Source organism: Trichoplusia ni, chromosome 17 (genome assembly GCF_003590095.1).
Source record: "Trichoplusia ni isolate ovarian cell line Hi5 chromosome 17, tn1, whole genome shotgun sequence".
Taxonomy (NCBI): domain Eukaryota; kingdom Metazoa; phylum Arthropoda; class Insecta; order Lepidoptera; family Noctuidae; genus Trichoplusia; species Trichoplusia ni.
The window spans coordinates 2,095,309-2,114,684 of NC_039494.1; the positions used below are offsets into that span (position 1 = coordinate 2,095,309).

At 33.4% G+C, this 19,376-nt stretch overlaps 2 protein-coding genes across 2 annotated transcripts in view; both read left to right on the top strand.

The window, feature by feature from the left end:
* Nucleotides 1–6,702, top strand: part of LOC113502691 (kinesin-related protein 4-like) — a 17,360-nt gene extending 10,658 nt beyond the window's left edge. Inside the window, exons 12-25 of the mRNA XM_026884343.1 lie at nucleotides 84–429; nucleotides 580–748; nucleotides 970–1,135; nucleotides 1,206–1,322; nucleotides 1,776–1,877; nucleotides 2,348–2,503; nucleotides 2,887–3,066; nucleotides 3,312–3,404; nucleotides 3,764–3,865; nucleotides 4,479–4,568; nucleotides 4,738–4,842; nucleotides 5,160–5,243; nucleotides 5,369–5,442; nucleotides 5,527–6,702. Coding sequence (XP_026740144.1) covers nucleotides 84–429; nucleotides 580–748; nucleotides 970–1,135; nucleotides 1,206–1,322; nucleotides 1,776–1,877; nucleotides 2,348–2,503; nucleotides 2,887–3,066; nucleotides 3,312–3,404; nucleotides 3,764–3,865; nucleotides 4,479–4,568; nucleotides 4,738–4,842; nucleotides 5,160–5,243; nucleotides 5,369–5,442; nucleotides 5,527–5,991 — 2,249 coding nt within the window. The 3' untranslated portion in view covers nucleotides 5,992–6,702. The remainder of the gene's footprint in view (nucleotides 1–83; nucleotides 430–579; nucleotides 749–969; nucleotides 1,136–1,205; nucleotides 1,323–1,775; nucleotides 1,878–2,347; nucleotides 2,504–2,886; nucleotides 3,067–3,311; nucleotides 3,405–3,763; nucleotides 3,866–4,478; nucleotides 4,569–4,737; nucleotides 4,843–5,159; nucleotides 5,244–5,368; nucleotides 5,443–5,526) is intronic.
* Nucleotides 6,703–7,069: 367 nt separating this feature from the next.
* On the top strand, nucleotides 7,070–19,307 carry LOC113502252. The gene is made up of 9 exons (XM_026883737.1): nucleotides 7,070–7,218; nucleotides 12,648–12,755; nucleotides 12,845–13,755; nucleotides 13,838–13,962; nucleotides 14,042–14,149; nucleotides 14,393–14,562; nucleotides 15,058–15,207; nucleotides 15,851–15,935; nucleotides 16,132–19,307. Exons 1-9 carry the CDS (start codon nucleotides 7,159–7,161, stop codon nucleotides 16,239–16,241), a joined length of 1,827 nt encoding a protein of 608 aa, XP_026739538.1. The 5' UTR covers nucleotides 7,070–7,158; the 3' UTR covers nucleotides 16,242–19,307.
* Nucleotides 19,308–19,376: the final 69 nt, after the last annotated feature.

A 19,376-nucleotide genomic window follows, 5' to 3' on the forward strand; every position in this document is an offset into this window, starting at 1 on the left:
AGGCTTCTAGAGAAATGTTTGAAGCGAGACATCAGCTGGATGATAAAACTGTTCTAAAAAGAAAAATAATCGTCAACGTTTAGACTCGACTTCCTCTGAATCTGATGACGAAGTAAAAACACAGCCGAAGCAAAGGCGTCAAAGAATTGATTCTAGTCAAGACAGAAGCAATGTGCAGTCTGATGCTGACAAGTCTTTAACCAAGAAGAAGACACCAAGACTAATGTCAGTGTCCTTTTGTGAAGATAATGAAAAAGAAACAACCATTCGTGAAGATGCTGAATCAGAGGAGAAGAGCAAAGGGCGTGAAAACAAATCTAGTCAAGAAGATATCAGCAATGCTCAGTCTGAAGCCGATAAATCTATCTCAAAGAAAAAGATAGCCAGGCGCATGTCAGTTTCCATTTGCGAAGATGACGAAAAGGAAAAGTCTGTTACCGAAGTCTTTGGAACCGAACCAAGAAACAAAAAGCTTCCTCTTAGATAACAGTCAAATGTAAGCAATGTCCAGTCTGACCCGGAAAAGACTTTATCCAGTAAAAAGAAAAAGATAAATAGACGTATGTCTGTTTCCATAAGCGAAGATGTTGAAACGAATGAGGAAGAAATCACTATTCGTGAAGAAGCTGAACCAGGCAAAGATGACCCATTAGCATTGCAGCATGCTATTAAAACAGAACCAAAGACTCCTCAGAAAGATTTAAATATTTCAACTGTAGCAGTTACCAGTGTTGATGACGCGGAACAAGTCAATGTTGACGAAAAATGTGACAATCTTGGAATCTAATCAAACATCAGACCCATTACAAACCACTATCGCTCCTGACGCTGACATCCACGAGGATGACGATAGCGAAGATTCTCTCAGTGAAAATGAAGAAATAACTGAAAACTATGAATCTATGCTTAACAATTTAAACAATATTACCTCAAAGAAAAATAAAACTCAGGACATCTCCTTGAATTTAGACAAAAGACAAACAGAAGAAGAACAAAGAACCTATTGTAGATCAACTGAATCTAACTCAAGTTAAAAAATCAAAGAAAAAGAATGCAACTGTTGTGGATGAACAACCTAAAGTCGAGGAGGGTAAAAATACTGAGAAAGAAAAGCAAGTATTAGTATTTTCCGAAGGTTCGTCGGATTCTATTGACATGAAGTTATTGTTCCCTGAAGACAGCAATGACAGTGAAGCTATAGGCGTAAACAAGAACGAGCAAGCCAAGGATAGCAAGAAAACAGACGAAAAACACCGAAGTTCCTGATGATTTCATACCATTGAAGAGAACTGAAGGCAAAACAAACATTCTTGAGAATTCAGGTGGGTACTTACTATATTATACAGATTGTTCTACACGTCTGTGCTCGCGGCGCTGTGTGCGGACTTCTTGCAGCGATTGCTTATTATTGAACCTTTAATTTCTATGTCAATGACATAAATAAAAACAGTATTAGTGCACAACATCACTTTATATTTACAAGGGTTACTCTTACATGGAGCTGTGCGCTACTTTTGCATTTAAAATAACACCTGTAAACGAGTTTCATAACACATCCCATGTAATTTTGTACAGCGAGATTTTAAGAACCTTTATTTTTAAACTCTATTTTTCACTTTTGCTAATAACTGGCACAATAGCTTCACTCAAAATGTTACTGAAACAGTTTACTATAGACAAAGGCAAATGCACTTGTAAATTTATATTTCTGTTTGATCTAATTTTGCTTTTGTTTTATATTTGTTCAAGTGTTTAACTATTCATGTAATTTTCAGAAACCATTAACAAGTCTGTGGATGAATCAGTGTTGAATGTGAGCAGTAAGAAGAAAAATAAGCGCAAATCAGCACAGACTGTGGAAAATGAGGATATCATGAGTAAGTTTTAAGAACTAAATTAATTAACGAAATATTTTCAATTGAAGTATTCTTTTTTTCTTTCTTACCTAGTGCCACATCTAGTCAAGTCTGTGATCTAATAAACATGTTTTTTTGTTTTGTTAGTTGGCCCAATCCGCAATCTGCGGTGCATCTTGCACCACTGTTAGGAAAAGCCTTAGCTAAGCCATAATTGATACCATGGGGGATGTTTGTTATTTATAAATCTGTATTCAACAACCGTTCATTGGTGGTTATTATTTTTTTTAAATAATTTAGTATTTAGTAACATTTTATTTATTGTAACACATTAGTTGCAATTTTTACTAAAGTTAAAATTTTCATAGATAAAATGTAGACTGTAATCTAATCTTTTGATTACACTTTGCAGCCTGTCAACGTCTAGAAATGAATATAATTAATCAAGCATTATACACACACATTTTAAACAGAAAATTTCATTATTCCAGATGAGCAGGAGACAAATTTGAATTTCTTTATTGATACAACTGGGGATCTTGCTGACAGTGAAAAGAATGATGCTAACACTTCTATAAAGAGCAGTGCCAAAAAGAAAAAACAGAAGAATAACGTCTCCTTTGTTAATATTGAAGAGGAAAAACCTGGTATTTTTTTTTTATTTATTTAGCACACCAACAGTACAATTACCTTAAAACTTAACATTTACATTTTTAAAGTGTATGTAGATTATGCTATTAATATTCTTATTGCGCTTGCCAGAACCATTTAACCATTCTATCTCATTACATTATTCCTGTAAAATAATGAGTGACCTGTGTGAGAACCCCCAAATTGTTTTCATTATTTTGTTCATGGAACAATAACATGTCTGCTTCTTATCCCTCTTTAATGACTATTTTTACCAATCCATTTTTTTATTCATGTTTGCATTTTTCTCTCTCTTCCTAGTTTGTTAGGGGTAAAACATAATATGTGAACATGTTTTATTACTCCTCATCAAGCTGTGACTTTGATTTCATTATTTCAGGCCATGAATCTGATGATGCACCACTCGAAGTTTCGTACCAAAGCAACAGGAACACAACTCAAATTGAAGAGGAACCTGCAACTGAAATTCTAAACGAAAGTGCCAAAAAGAAGAAGAAAAAAAATAAGAAGGGATTGAATTCGTCTGTAGTTGAAGAAATCAGCTTATTTGGACAAAAAGGTTAGTTTTCTTAATTAGCTGATATAGACAACATGCAAGGATCCGACAATTTGGGATCAATTGTCGAATCATATACCAGAGCTACACAGCTTCTCAATGTAAAGCATCTCACACTATATTTCTCACATCGTCTAAATGAGCCTTAACTCATAGTCACTCAGTCAGTGCATGTAATATAGACTTAAATAGTACTTAGTTTATAACATTAATAAATATAGTATCTTAAAATGTTCATTGTTTTGCAGCTAACGCAGCTGACAAGTCAAACACTTCGATCACAGAAGGCAGTGCTAAGAAGAAGAAGAAATTGTTGGAATCTCAAGTGGAGCAGGAAAAAGGTGTGTATTCGTTCGTATAAGATAAATATTAGTGTATTAACTGAATTTAAAATAACTTAAATAGAATTCCAAGAACTTTGATCTTGATTTTCTTGCAATACATACAGGCAATGTATAATAATAGCGATCAGCTTGTAACTTTCTAACCTACATACAAAACTTTGGCTTTTGACTCCTTTCTTTTTTATGGTGCTTAACCAACTTGTCTTATTGACAAAGACAAGGTTGTCAATGAGATGTGTATAAACAAGATTTGACGCCTGTCTTGGGAACAGTTTTACGTATTCCCGTTTTTATCCAAAATTGTTAACATGTAATCTATCACAATGATTTTGTCAAATGTTTATGTTCTTTGACAGAGGGCGATACAAACGTTTTAGTTCAAAATGTGTCAATAGGCAGTGCTAAAAAGCAGAAACAGAAAACAGCTGATGAGAATTCTGGAGTGGAAGCTACTGAAGGTAAACTACGTGATAACCAACTCGCTGACCCTTGTCTAGTCTGAGCCCTCGAACGTAACTTTGTATTGGTAAAATAACTTTTTAGACCCTAACACAAAGGGACGCAAAAATATTTAATAAAAGTATTTGCTTTAGTCAATATTTATCGCCTCTACCCATAAGAATGAATAGGGTATTTGACCAAAAAAAAAATCTGTTTAGTCCATCAGACATATTTCCATAAAATATTTTATACATAGTTTTTCTTTTATCCCTTAAACAGTGAAACAGTGCTTTGAAATCTCGTGTTATGTCACTTACTACACCTAATTTAGCCCCCAATACCAAACTTTATTGCTTGTTATCGTCCTTACTTTTTAAAGATGTGATAAAATTATAAATAGTTATTCAATATTTTTTGGAAATCTGTCTGTCAGACTATATAGTTTTTTTTGTCAAATACCCTATTCATTCATATCGATATTAATTTAATCATTTTTGAAGTTTATTAGTATTTTTTTTTATGTAGTTTCGGTCCTGACAAACTTTGCTGTACAATAATTTGTACCTTCAGTTTCGCTTTAGTATTTGAATATACGTTGACCATGTATATTGATTGACCAATTTCTTACAGAAGGCAACAACTTAAACAATGAAGATACGTCAAAGAAACGCAAACGTAAATCATCCGCGAATCAAACCATAGAAGACATTGTTGTTGAAAGTAAGTTTGAGTACCTACCATCAATTGTTCATCACACCACATCATATTGCTTTCCGCATTTTAACTCCTGATAGGTTTTAAATGAAAGAACTACTCTACTTAAGATACAATAAGTATGCCATGCCATTCTTTTCATTACACAATGATTCTAATTCTAAAAACTTTTCAGGTGAGCTAAAACTCGATACTTCTAAGGACTCCACTGCTAAACAGAAGAAGAAGAAAAGGAAAATATCACAAACTAATGACGACACTGAAAAAACTGATGTTCAAGGTATTATTGAGAAACAGTCTTCTCCGATTTTTTTAGTTTACGTGTTTCGTGATAACTTAACACATGAGTGTACAATAATAGAATACTACAATATCAATAAATATTACAGATTTTATAGGACTCTATAGCTATAACCGAAATAGCATGTCCATGATATCGTAAAATGTAAAATTTTGTAACTAGATCTTTTTTTTCTACAATCATATACTCTTCTCATTATAATAAAAATTAAGTGATTATGAAATTTTATTTCGCAACTTTCCATATTATGATGATGCCTATTGAAACACAATTGAAATATTTTTTTTTTGTTACAGAAATAGTAAAGGAATCTCAAGATCAATCTGATGTTAAAAATAGCAAGAAGAAAAATCAACCACTACTTCAAGATATTGAAAATGGTATGTTCATAAACTTAATTTTATGTCCAAAGAGATAATGGGTGAAATCAAAAATGTAAATTATTATAAATATGTGTATATAATATTAATATAATATTTTATAGACTTGTTTTATTTCTTTGCAGGTGAGAAAGGAGCCAAGAAGAAAAATAAAAAGCGAAAAGAGAGAGATGATGATGAATGCAGTAACATTTCAAAGGTTTGTATTACTTCAGCAGTTGGTAACATATTATTGAGATAAGGTTCACTCAATTGTACTTTACTAATTTCTATATATTTACAGATTCATAAACAAAATTCCTTTGACAAGGTGCATGTTCCTCGGTTACCAACAGATGTTCTACAACAATTAGAAGATAAACCTAAACTAGAGACTCTCGATGCAGAGAAACCAAAAGTCATTGCTACATCATCATTTTTAGTAGAACAAACTAAGAAGAGAAGAGCTAAACCTTCAAACTATTTGGAAGAAAGTGTTTATTTGAATGACTCTGTAGAAGAGAAAAAGCAAAGAGGTTTAGTGAAAAACCCAAAAGTTCTGCCATTCATACCGACAGCTTCAACATCGCATACTGGTTTTACCACCAAGTTTGAAGTCAACATTATACCTCAAACAACGCAATTTGTCGCTCAGTCTAGTGAAGTGCCTAATTTTAAAAATGATTATCTCTCCAAAAAGAGAATAAAAAAATTAGGCACCTTTGAAAAGTGTAAAAGACTAAGGAGTGTCAAACTTTCTAAATTTTAACAATAATATTTTGATGAACTAATTGCTACGGTACCGCCTCAATACTATTCCAGTGTTAATTTAGTATATAGGCTTTGTTTTAATTGTACTCATTTGTTTCAATCTTTCAATAATTTTTATCTTAATTATTATGTCTTCTAGAAACATGTTATTGTTACAAAATTGAAAAAAAAAAGAGTCAGTGTTTGGCTATGAAATTAAAAATAAAGTTTTTCATGTTTGAAGATTTTGAACTAATGTTGAATGTTGACAATTGTGTTTAGCATGATTATTTTTTTCTCGTCTTGTGTCATATCTTTTAAAAAATATACATTTTGTGTTATGTAATTAGCTTTTAAGATGCCTGGAATCAAAGCTTTGTGTAATTTACTGCACAAAACATTATGGAAGGCTATGATACAAGGCATTTACATTGTTGATACTTTTCTTTATGATGCCGTATCTGTTGTATTAAATTTTTTCTATGACTATAAATATTTTAAAGTATCAATAATATCAAAGAAATGATTTCTACGTTTTATGACAAGTGTTTGTAATATTTTGTTTCTTTTGATTTTCGCGCCACTTATTGCAAACTTTTCGAAAATGGCCACTAGAGAGCGCTGGCGTCTAAAAAAAGTGGTATCGCCCATGTGTCTTGAGTTTTCAATTATATTTACTTAACTTTTGACATTTTATTATTTTCTTCAATAAAAATATACTTTCCAATGAGATGATTATTTCAACACACATTTTTATCGGTATAGATATACACACACGGTAGAAATACTTCCCGCCTTATCATGCCGGTGTAAACAAACCGCCATGTTGTTGTGAATGGACGAGCCATGTAATCGGTAAGTATTATTAAAATTATCTATTCAAGCACACTATGAACAAAAATACGAATTTAAAAATTAAAATAGATTTTTTGCGATCTACTGAAATTATTATAAGACGATTTCTTAAATTTGCTTCATAAACAGTATCCCAATTGTGCTATGACGTCAACTCACGTTTAGCACTCCTCCAATGGGATCGTTTTGCATTTAGTCACGTGGTCTGTATCGGCCAATAGAATCGAAGACCATTCTTTGTGTACCTTTTCACAGAATAGTAAAACAGATTGTGGTTTTTATATGGAGTGAGTGGTGTATATCTGTCAATCTAATGACGTTAAAAACGTAAATGTGTGAAATTCAGGATTATTCGGTCGAGCTTAAGGATATTTATAGCAATAAATATTCGGTAAGTCATGTTTTGAGTCTCTATCACATGTATTATTCTTTTTAGTACGAAAAACAAGAATTTGTATTGGGAAAGTCCAACGAGTTAACATGTCCCGCTCTTTTTAATGTCATTTATTAATTTTGTTGTCATTACGTACGTAGTGGAATCATTAAAGGACAATTCTGAATGTTTACCGAATTATTGAGTGCATTGTTGCGTATTCTTTTAGTCTTATGGTTTGTTACATACCACTATCAAAGTGGCGGGAAATCGTTCCGGCTCTTTCTCTCAACAGGGTTTATTACCTCCTAACTAAAACCAAATACCTACATTCATAATTGATTAGGTAATATCTGAAAACAAACCGTTACTAGATTGCTATCTCGTCATCAAATATCTAGAATATCAGTCGTAATCATTGAAGATTATTTTAGTTTCCACATCATATTAGCTAAACAAATATAAATAACGGACATTTATTATTTTATATTCCGTCTCTTTTTCTCTCAAGTCTACGCCCTCTGCTGTGATAAGGATGGCATGTAGATTATTATTATTTTGTTCACATGTACGTATTTATTGTAAATTATGAACTTAAACGTTATGATATGATAAGCCTCGTACATTATATTAAATTTCCTAATCATGGATGTAGTATAGTAGTGCTATTTAAAGTAATTGACGTAATTTGGAAAGGCATTAGGTATGTAGTGTAAAAACGGCGGCAATTAATAGTCAATGAAGTTACAAACGAGCTTACGGCGGGCGGTTGTAAAATGTAGTCGGTGTACTATACGTATAGTATATAGTTCTTAGTTATATTCTTGCCCCATTGGGAGTATTGGGACTTCAGGGTTGTCTCGTGAAGTCGTGATAGATATTTTGTGGATGACTTTCAATTTTTCATAAGCCGGTATTAAAAAATTAAAACTGTATTTTTGAGACTAAACTACCTTCCACAAAATGTAGGTTTTATGAATATATTAGACAGTAGTTTGAATTAGATAATTAGGATAATTAAAAGGTACGTGTTTTAATTAATATCTGCAATATCATAGGTTTCCTACTATAAAAAGTCACATCAGATTTATAGGTTCTTTAAACTTATAGCTGAATCTATCATGCTATGATAGAGCTTAAATACATAGTTATTTTTTAATTATTTTGATAATTATTTACGTCAAAAATGCTGCTTAAACCTTACACTTATTACGTCAATAAATCAACTCAGAACCATAATACCTATGATCTTTTATTGTATAATGTGTATAGCGTACAGAAATCCACGAACCGATTTGTTCCCACGGCCGGTTTTGAGCGGGCGAGAATTTCAAAACGTTGAACAATGAGTGCAACGTGCTCTGGTAGTTGTGAATGCACTATATCGGTGTGGCATTGCATTGTGTGCATGTGTGCGTGCCGTAGTGCACTCGGCGAGACGGGCCGGGTGGTGACGTTTGACTGCAACCTATGATCAATATACTGAGTTTATCAATTCAACATATATACGTCGTATGGACTAGTATGTAAACAAAAATACACAACAACTTTTCATAGATGCTACATAATATTTAAATAACTCTTTTGTTAATTCCGTCATTTTAACGGCAGGTGTGCTGCCATAGTGTTGTACAGACCTACAAGAGTTTATTATGCATTATTTTGTATAATTATCATGTACGTACCTATATACGTCTATTTCTTAATATGAATCTTAATTTATTTTGTTTAAGTAGGTACGTGCTACTAGGAAAGGTAAATTGTTGACTAGAAACAAAAACGGAAGTTTAATATTAATTAAACTTACGTACGGATAAGTTTTATTTTTGTTCTATTAATAACTGGTACTGTGGTGTACGTATCTATTAAATTCAATCCGAAGAAGAAAACGGCAGTTTTACACGATCAGTTAAAAATACTCCCCAAGTTTTCGCGGAACTCTTAGGAAAAATTAAACTAAGTAGGTAATAGGTACCTAGCTAGACTCCTATTCATAGATCGTTGAGTCAGTAATTTACAGTGAGAGCGTTGACCTCTCCAACATCTGTTTTTCTACTGCTTCAACGTACAAACTTAAACAATTTTCATGACACGTAAAATTTGTATTGAAATGAATTGCACGATTATTTATCGCTATTATTTCATTTGGTAATTATAATCAATAAGTAATAGAAATATGATTTCAAAACGTGGAAAAAAAAACTTCATTTATTAAGTGTATATTTTTTATCACATTTATTTTCATATAATTTAAAATGAGCACCTCATACTTATTTACCTATTAGTTCAGTCTAGACTACAGCTACACACAAGCTATACCTTCCTAACTACTAAAAGTTTGTTGGAATATTTCAGTTTCCCTTCCTACGTTCGAAAAGGGGGAACTTCGAGAAAGCTGAGGCAAGGGGAGAAACTCGCGCATGCGATCAATACGGGACCCCACCCTTGTATAACAACGTATACCTAAGTAGAGACTGCGCGCGCAAATCAATCCCGTTGCAATTTTTCGCGCCAAATACCTGTCTTGTCAAGTACTTAAATTTCTATTTTTCTCTCTGCGTAAATAAAATTACGTACATATTTGTGTAAAGAGAGCCAAACCACCAATATGTGTAACCAAATAATTGTAATTGAATTTCATTAGTTATCTTTTGTAGTTTTTTCCAAAACAGTTGGGTAAAATTTTCCTTAGACGTTGAATTTTCGCATCTCGTACACGAGCGACGGCCATCGGCGCAAGAGCCGACCACGATGAGTTCAAGGCGAGCGCGCGCGGTCAGGTTCGAGGACACGGCGGCGCGGCGGCGGCGGCGGCGGGCCCCTCGCGGCGCCTCCACATCTCCCCACTATAATACCCACCAGCACCTCACTGCTGAAATAATGTTAGATTTTGAAAATCCATCTAGGACAACTCCAACGCGCGTCTACTCTCACATCCTCGTCTAAAAAAGTTCATGCCCTTATACGTGACTTAAAACTTTATACGTTTCGCTACAAATCGTTCTATTGTGGACATTGTGGTACAACCGAAATGAGCACGAATACTTTTGATTTACTAACTTGTTGAAGTACTTTATAAGAAAGGACTCAATAGGTACTATACGAGTACACAAGTAAGATACCTACATCATGTAAAAACGTTTTATTAAACTTGCTTGTCCATAAAGCACGTTGAGATATGAACTTAGGATTATTAAATTCAGAGTTCATGGTCTTAAAAATCACGAAGTTACTATAAAAGTGTAAATTTTTTGTAATAATTTAAATCCATTGAGGTTTAATGAGTAGTGTTTGTAAAACTTTCATATTTTGTTTTTTTTTTCATCTACCAGTATTTATCTACTTACCTCTCGATGCAAAGGGAGCGCAGCGGCGCGGCGGCAATGCCATTAGGGGTTGATTCACCCCTCTGTCGATCCTTTATTGCTATCTCTTTCACCCACCCCACTCGTAACCATCTCTTTCCTACGTGCTGTGTAAGGTGTGTCCAATTTTCGATCCCGTTATCCCTCTTTCGGCGGGAAAAGTTAATACGTTGAGAATACCGTGAGTCCTAGAGTATTTATAATTCAAAACCAAGAACCTATTTCATTCAGAAATTTTACGTTTAATTAAATTTTAATAATTAAGTATTTATATTTATGTACTAATGCTAAAATATATTTCTTATACGTAAAACGACCATTTTCATTACAAAACCTTTCGAATTTTAAATACACAAACCAAGCCTAAGTATGAATGACTTGTTTATTTTGTTGATATGAGTTGTATGTAGGTATTTATTGTTATCAGTCACTGCACTCGCTCGCGTGTATTTCGTAAATAGATTATTATAATTATACATATTTAATAACATAATTACAAACGTTGCTTTGCTTTAAATTTTTAAATTATTTCTAAGGAATTTCAGGTGCAAAAACGACAATAAACAACAAATAAAAGTAAATCGGTTTCCCACCTCTCTACACCCTTAGTCTCTCTGAATGGAGTGGCCTCCTGATACTATAGCACAGTGGTTGTGATGGGAGCCCATTTTTGAATCGGCGCCATATAACCTGCCAATTTCATTTAATTTTCATGTGTCGAAAGGCAAGCGTTATAGTATTCCATAGTTCGTTTATATTTAAAACAATTATAATAATAGCCAAAATTTTAAAGAGCAGACTGGACTCTGGTAGACTCCCCTCACATCTTTGATAAAAGTTCTAAATATAATCTCTGAGGCTAGGTCTCTATCCTATGTATGTGGTATCCCGTGGTTTGAAAAATAAAAACACGAGAAAATACATCCGACTCATTTCAAATATTACGTCCTATTTTCATGCCTACCAATTAACTAGAGGATTGACCATCTCACACAATCTTGAAATAAAAAACTTAGTATGTAGTAAACCCATTCACTTTTAAGGATTTACTTATCACATCCTTTTGAGCTCCAAGAATTTCAGAGTTCACGATCTTATCGAGATAGTGAACGCGGATAATGAATACAAAAAAATAGTTATTGTGGGTAAGCAAGTTTTAAATCAAAGGATGGCTCGCTATGGAAATGGAAACATCTGTAAAACGTTAAAGTACTACACTCAAGACTATAAATGTACACCTAGTATCAAATTCGTTAAACCTCGATTAAAATCAGTTCATATTCGTTTTAGATAAAGCAGTAAGACTTGTTCTATCAAGGACTTTGGTTAGAGTAAGCCTTTGCAGTTAAAGTATTTACTACATTCACTAACTTAACGAGAATAATATGTATGCAGGTATATACCATAAAAGCTATTAAGCAACGTCTTTATCATAATTTCATTCATACTCCTAATATGAAAGTAAATTTGAGTGTAGGTTACTATTACACGCTTCATGTAAATATACGATTTAATGGATCACGGACATCACACGGCATACCAGAACGAGTTTATTTATAGAGACGAGTAAAAGCGTGTACAAAAAACATCGTCCCGAATGTTGGAAGCCTTCCGAGTGGTTCCGTTCGTTAGTCAGTATTTTTTATACGCGTCAAATGCTCGAACCCTCGTCCAACCGATCGTGGGTTGGTGTAGGTCTTCATAAAAAAAGGACAGCATGGTAGGTATAAAAATGTTTTGTTCGGTCACCTTATGTCATATATCAGGCAGACTATCTTAAATTCAAGGTACAGAATAACAGGTACACTATATGAATTTTCAAATATAAAACTAAACCCAAACCTTAAATATTTTTCAATGAGAGTAAACAAGGCGGTTGTATTCAGCCGCTGTTAGGGTAGCACATACTTTAAAACAAAAACAGGTTTTGCTGTACTATGTAGTGGTTTCATTGTACCGCTCCCCTCCCGTCCGACTGTCTCGGCTCAGTAGATTCAAACTGTTCTCTGTTAATATAATGGCGGGAAAATTACGAAACCTAAAATTGAGATGATAGCTTACGTTAAAAGTATTTTGTTACAGTGGTTCGCAGACATGGATTTATATATCACCGATTCACTCCAGGACATGCTGGACATGGATATTAAAAATGAAATCGCAACAGACCTCAGCAGTATGACCGATTTCACTGTTAGTACATTTCAATATTGTGTATCATAGTCTGCATTTACGATCAACCTATTTGTATGAAATTAATCAATTACGTTTTTTATTTACAGGACACCCTAGGATCACACTTTTCGGAGTTACCTCCTTTACTAGACATGGATACTGATAACTCTTCAACGTGGCTCAACAATAGTTCTAGCTTTGTCCATAATCTAGATTTATATGGGTCGGAGGCGAATGCAGTGATGGTTAATCCAAATTCTGTCATGCCCTCTTCATTTATCGAAACCCCAGTAAAAAGTATAGTAAAAGAAGAGGCTTCGAATGTGTTACTGACGTCTGCTGCTGCAAATGACGATTTAAGTAATAGTATATCACTTCCAAGTCCCAAAGAAGAAAAAAGTCATTTAACATTTTCTCCAAGTGCTATAAAAGTCTCAAAAGTTCAAGAACCCAATGAGGGAAAATTAAAAAAAAGTTCAGACCTAGAAGAAGCCACACAAATGGTGATTTATGTTAGGAAAAATGAAAAGCATGTTGTTAAGGATCTATTAAAAGATTTGGATAAGTCGAAAGTATCAAGTATATCGACTCCCACGACGGTCAGAATAAAAAGTCAATCAGAACTAATAAAGGTGAACAACAAAAGCTGTTCTATCTTAAATACAAGTCAAAAAGTTGCACACTCATTAGGAACTAAAACAATTATATCTGGTAATATACACATACTAGACCCGCAACAAATCAATACTTCTAGAACAATTTTAGCTAATGGAAATAAAAGCCAGGCAACAATATTAATTGATAATTCTTTAAACAACAATAGGCAAATAATTAAAACTTCTGTTAGTGGAGCATTTACTGTTGACACTAGCCAAGCTAAGTACGTGAATACAGTTAGCAAAAATAGTGGCGGAGAGTTTCCTAAACCGGCTTACTCTTACTCTTGTCTAATTGCTATGGCGCTAAAAAACTCAAGGACGGGTAGCCTACCTGTTTCAGAGATTTATAATTTTATGTGGTAAGTTTAATACAGTCGAATGTTATCGTTATATTTTGCTAAAAACTAACCGTATTAATTTAAGTTTATTTCTTATTTGCAGTCAACATTTCCCTTATTTTAAAACTGCGCCAAATGGTTGGAAAAACTCCGTTAGGCATAACCTTAGTTTAAACAAATGTTTTGAAAAGATTGAAAAGCCATCAACAAACGGAAGTCAAAGAAAAGGTAATACGAATTAAAATTAATTTTACATGAATCGCAGTAATAAATATAAGACAATTAAACGAATAATCATTGTTTTCAGGTTGTTTGTGGGCTATGAATCCATCAAAAGTAGGCAAAATGGACGAGGAAGTTCAAAAATGGTCACGGAAAGATCCACAAGCTATCAAAAAAGCAATGGTGTATCCAGGTAAAAATAAACTTTCATTTGTATTATTCGTAAATACTTCAATACAATCAATTATATGTAACTATTCGCGATCGAGTTGAATCGAGACAATCGTCGTCGTATGAAACGTACGTCGTACATAGGATATGAATCCAAAATAAATAATTAAAGCTACTTAGCACTTGTCATGCTTCAGTACGACCGATAGTATATATAAGCCATACTTTTAAAGCTAAGCATACTGATAATTTTTATTATTTGCAGAGAACTTAGAGGCTTTAGAACGTGGAGAGATGAAATACAGCGGGCTGGGTGGAGAGAACGACGTCGATGATGACGCGGATGTTGATCCTGACACAGAACTCGATGCGGACGTCGAAATAGATCCAGAGGTCAAGGAGGAAGTTGAAGAAGAAGAGGCTATTATAGAACAGGTGAGTTCTTACAATTAATATTGAATATTGCATTGTATGATTTAATCTATGTAGTAAGTTTTGGTCACTGTAGATGTCAGGTATCGCGACAAAAAGTAGCCTCTGTCCTTGCTTGAGGTTCGAGCTGTATCCCTACCAAATATGATTACAATAGATGGTTCATCTGTGGAACATCACATACGATAAGAATTACTTTCACATTAAATAATAATCCTATAAGATCAAGCGGGGAATAACGATGGACTGGACGCCTTTAATAAGGAGTGACAACCCAATTAGCTCAAGATGAAAGGAAAGCAGGTCTTTGCCCTGCATTGGAATTGTTTGAGTTTATAATCTCTTCAAAGAATTTTAATTTTTGAGTATTGTTTTAAAGCAATACTCAAACATTACAATATAAGGCTTATAAATAAGTTATTTCTCAATCTTCGAAACTTTGAAACATAATTGAATTGGGCACGAAATAATGCTTATGTAACATATTGTCTTTAACAGGAGGTGTCTGATCAGGAGTTGGAAGTTGAAGAGGTAGTTGAAGGCACTGGCATGGTTGGTGGAACATACAGGTTGCTGGCCACAGGACCGTCATCACTTACCTCCTACATTACTGACGTGGAATCTGGCGAAGAAGTCAGCGATATTGAAGTAAGAACACTCATTCATATGAATAAAACTTAGCTATTTAGCTCCCCAGTTACGCAATGACGGCTCCTAAATCAAATCGAAATCGTTTATTGCAATCCATAATGTACAATTACAGTGGTAAAGATAAAATAAAATTTAGAAACAATTATGGACCCTGTTGGGCACAGTAAAGTTTAAGTAATGGAAAAGAGGAAGAGCTCTTTATGAATTTCTAAATATTTCCACTTATTTAATCTTTGTATTCTATTCTTCTATTCATTGTTAATATATTTTTAAACTTTTCATATTATATTATCAATCATTTATTTCACTAATTCTAACTATTCAACCTCGAAATACTCACATTATGGGATATTACGTTATATAGTTTTATATCTCTTTTTTTTTGTGAAAAAAAAAAAAACGATTCCCGCACTAAGGAATGTAATCCTTGTATCGCGGGGGGGTTTACAAACATACAACTCACATGCACTAAGACACCCAGACTCAGAACAAGCATTCGTGCATCACACAAATGCTTGTCCTACGCGGGGATCGAACCCGCGACACGTCGCGCACAGTGGGTTTGGCGTGGTGACCTCAACCACTCTGCTATCCGTGCAGTCATCTATAAATGTACTAACGATTTTTTTTCTCTTTTCAGATCCTAGATCAATCATATGAAGAAATTGATATTGATGTTACAAAGCCTGTGAAATTAGATTTGTCTATGACAGAAAACTATACAAGTAAGTTAAACTTCAATTATATACATAAAAAAACAATTGGTAATTTCACGTGTTTCTCTCCTGTAATAACAAAGATCAATAGTAGCAAAGTTTATGTTTTGCTAAAAAAAGGTTCGATTAGTACGATTAATTTGAACACGAACATATTATGTATAGCAATAGCAGATTTGAAAACAGTTTACTTGTTGTTTTACAGTACATCCAACAAAACGAGCAAAAACAAGTTTCATCTACCAGCCTGTAACAACTCAGACACACACTAGTAGAAGAAAAACGCCACTTGTCAACCGGGTTGCATTAATATAAGCAAAATTCCTAAACAACTTAAAGACTTGTATTCGTAGAAAATTGTGATCATAATGTTATGGGGTCAACGATAGTACATAGCGTAGTCTCTCCAGTGATTGTTCCATTATTAGGTAACTTAGATTACGTTAAAATAATTCGAATTGTAATAATTAGCTGTGAATGTGTCGAGTGCTCAGTGTGTTTATATTGTATCAAATTCGATCGTGATAGTCTGTACCAGATAAGTGTATTTACATTTTTTTTTTACAAAAAATCTGAACACTTGTTACATATCTTACACTGTAAAATAATTTTATTTGTTAAGGAGAAATCGATACGATAAAGCGCCTTGGTTTCGACGAATGTTATTTTACGTTTCGTCACATAATACAATTTGTAAAGAGGTATCTACGCCAACAAGAGTAAAAAGTACAGATATATCGGTGTTCAAATTAAAAAAGTTGGAAGGAGTGGTAGTAAAGATGTTTAGTAAGTAAATGACGAAGCTGTACGTACGAGAAACTTCATACAAACGAATTAACTTATAATGTTTGTGAAGGAATTATTAGCATTAATTCAGAAATGGTTTTTTTGTTATTTGATGGTTAATTCGTTTTTATGGACTGTAAGTACAAACGCTACGAAGAAGATGAATGTAAATGATGTCTCAATTTAGCAGAAAACGCTATAGCGGGTATGTGAAGTTCCCACCGCGGATGTATGTAAATATTGTCTGTTACTTATATTTTCGTTTACATATTATTTGTTCTAAGAGGCAGCTTTTCAAAGAATCATAATATCAGGAAATATGCTGCCCAACTAAAGCGAAAAATTGAATTGCAAGACATTCTGAAAACAGGCTCAAGTCTTAAATGTAACGTATGGTAGGATAGCGTAGGTACGTTAAATTTATGTCTTGCTGCTATGTATTGTTTGGTATGTGAAAAAGTCAGCGGAATGTTTTGTAGTTATCTTAGTTTTCGCCAACGACAATTCGCTACACATATGTTTTACATTTTAAGTTAACTTTACGTTGTACCTGTTATAAATAACCCTGTGTCTACATGTATGTTATGTGTGCAGCAACGCATACCTTTATCATTATTTTATGTTGCAATAATATTACCGTTTAGTTGTGCAATTTCAGTGGATAATACAAGGTATCATATTTATAATAATTCAGATCCTGCGAAGTTGATAAATAAACCTAAATGTTTGGTAGAAAAATTATGTAAATTTATAATTTGTAACGAATTTTTTATGTTCCCTTAGCTGAAGTTTTAAAATTTATTTAAAAGTAAACGTTAAATTACAGTCGACGGAACATGAATAACAAGGAACGCGAAGTACTATAAATAATGTATTATTATGAGATACGAAGATGGGTGAATTAGATTGCGTCTTTGTCGTATTGGTTGTGTTAGAGGATCTCTCGAATGTACTAAATTGGATGGTGAGTTTAGATTAAGATTTAGATATTCATTAGTTGTAGGTTTGGAAGCCGTCATATTAAAACGAAAAATCCATCATCCGTTGTGAACTACGTGAATCAATTGATTAGCATCTAATAGAAACAAACTGATATACTTACAGACAGACCTGACAAGTTAAATTTATTACTAATGCTTTACAAGTAATAGATTAACACAATTATCGCCCAACATACGTTTAGATTAGATGATTCTGTGATATGAAGAAATACAACATTGACTAAAATAATATTGTGCGCGACATATTTTACTAAGCAGGTACTAAAATGTGTGGAATTTAAATTTACGCATATTTTTATTATTCGCGAAAGTTAGCATAAGTAGAAAAGTACTAAAACAATAGGAACTCGATGTCGGAAACGTATTCAAACAAATGGGCCCAAATAGTGGCAGCCCCTTCATAAAATGCATGTTTGTGGTCTACGTATAAGCCTAACATGCATTTTCCGCTAATTTAACTTTCAATCACTAGTTTTAGTGTAGTATTCTATTGTACGTACTAGTTCCGTTTTTTAAATATTTGTGGTTACTTATTTTTCGGATTCAGGTATCATCATACATCTTAGTAAAGCGATAATCTAAATCTTATACCTAAATAGTGCCTGCTAAGTCTTCCATTGGCTTGCTACTAAGGGTTGCCACTATTTGATTGAATCTGAGTTCCAGCGGTATATATTGTTAATCACATCAGAAAACTAGTAAATAAGAAATGGTTGGTTTCGTATAGTACACATGTCAACCTTGTTAAGTAACAACCTATCTTGAGAGCGCCCTGAAATTAGTGCAGGTGGAAGCGCTACAGCAGCACCGCTTCCGATATATAGTGGTGCCACTACAGTGCTTCTAGAAGTCGTATGGAGACCACTATTTGGCGCGGCTAGTTCTCTGCAGTTTCGCCACTATTTCTTGTAACATGTCCTCCTGTCACTATATAATGCTGCTAATAATTACGTGCCGGCCGATGTCAATGAAATTATCAAAAATATTTGGTTTATAAGTCTTTGAAACCACTAGTTTTTAATATACCTAGTTAAATGTGTATTACAGTCTTATGAAACAAAAACACCATAAAAGTAACCTCAATCTAAGCAACTACTTTAGGTGCTCTATGTATACTTAGATGCAGTGCAATTTTGTAGATATTCGGAAATAATAGCGAGTAGTATTACAGCTGTAATTTGATATCGTAATAGAATGCGTAAAGTATGTATGTTATATACAAAAACAATCGTGTTTGTTTATATGTATTGTATGCGTAGATGATATTTTTCCCAGTTATTTGTATTAATTAACATACTGTTTGTAGGTAAATGTTATTATTCCTTAAAAGCTGTAGAGGAGTTGAAAATATATCATCACTTCTACGGATACGTTAAACAGAATCTACACCAAAAATGTTTAAATTTTAATAAAGTAAAAATGATGATATATTTTTCAAAAGCAGCACGTAACGATTATCGTCAATGCAGACAAAGTTGAAAGTATAAGACCTGATGTACAAATTATCAAAATTCAAAGTTCAGTTGGCTTAAGCTGTAACACAATTCGGCTGTTTTTCGAATAACTTTAATAAATAATACTTAAACGATATGAACTCTGTGCTTTGAGAATACTTAATAGTTTTCATTGAAGTCCGCATCAACCATTTTGGATATAATATAAT

What these genes read in the sequence shown, in the direction of transcription:
- LOC113502252 (XM_026883737.1), top strand. Translation starts at nt 7,159, where the DNA reads ATGTGTGAAATTCAGGATTATTCGGTCGAGCTTAAGGATATTTATAGC. An exon ending in TTTATAGCAATAAATATTCG is followed by an intron (nt 7,219 to 12,647) that starts GTAAGTCATGTT and finishes ATTTTGTTACAG; the next exon opens with TGGTTCGCAGACATGGATTT. An exon ending in AAAAGCAATGGTGTATCCAG is followed by an intron (nt 14,150 to 14,392) that starts GTAAAAATAAAC and finishes TATTATTTGCAG; the next exon opens with AGAACTTAGAGGCTTTAGAA.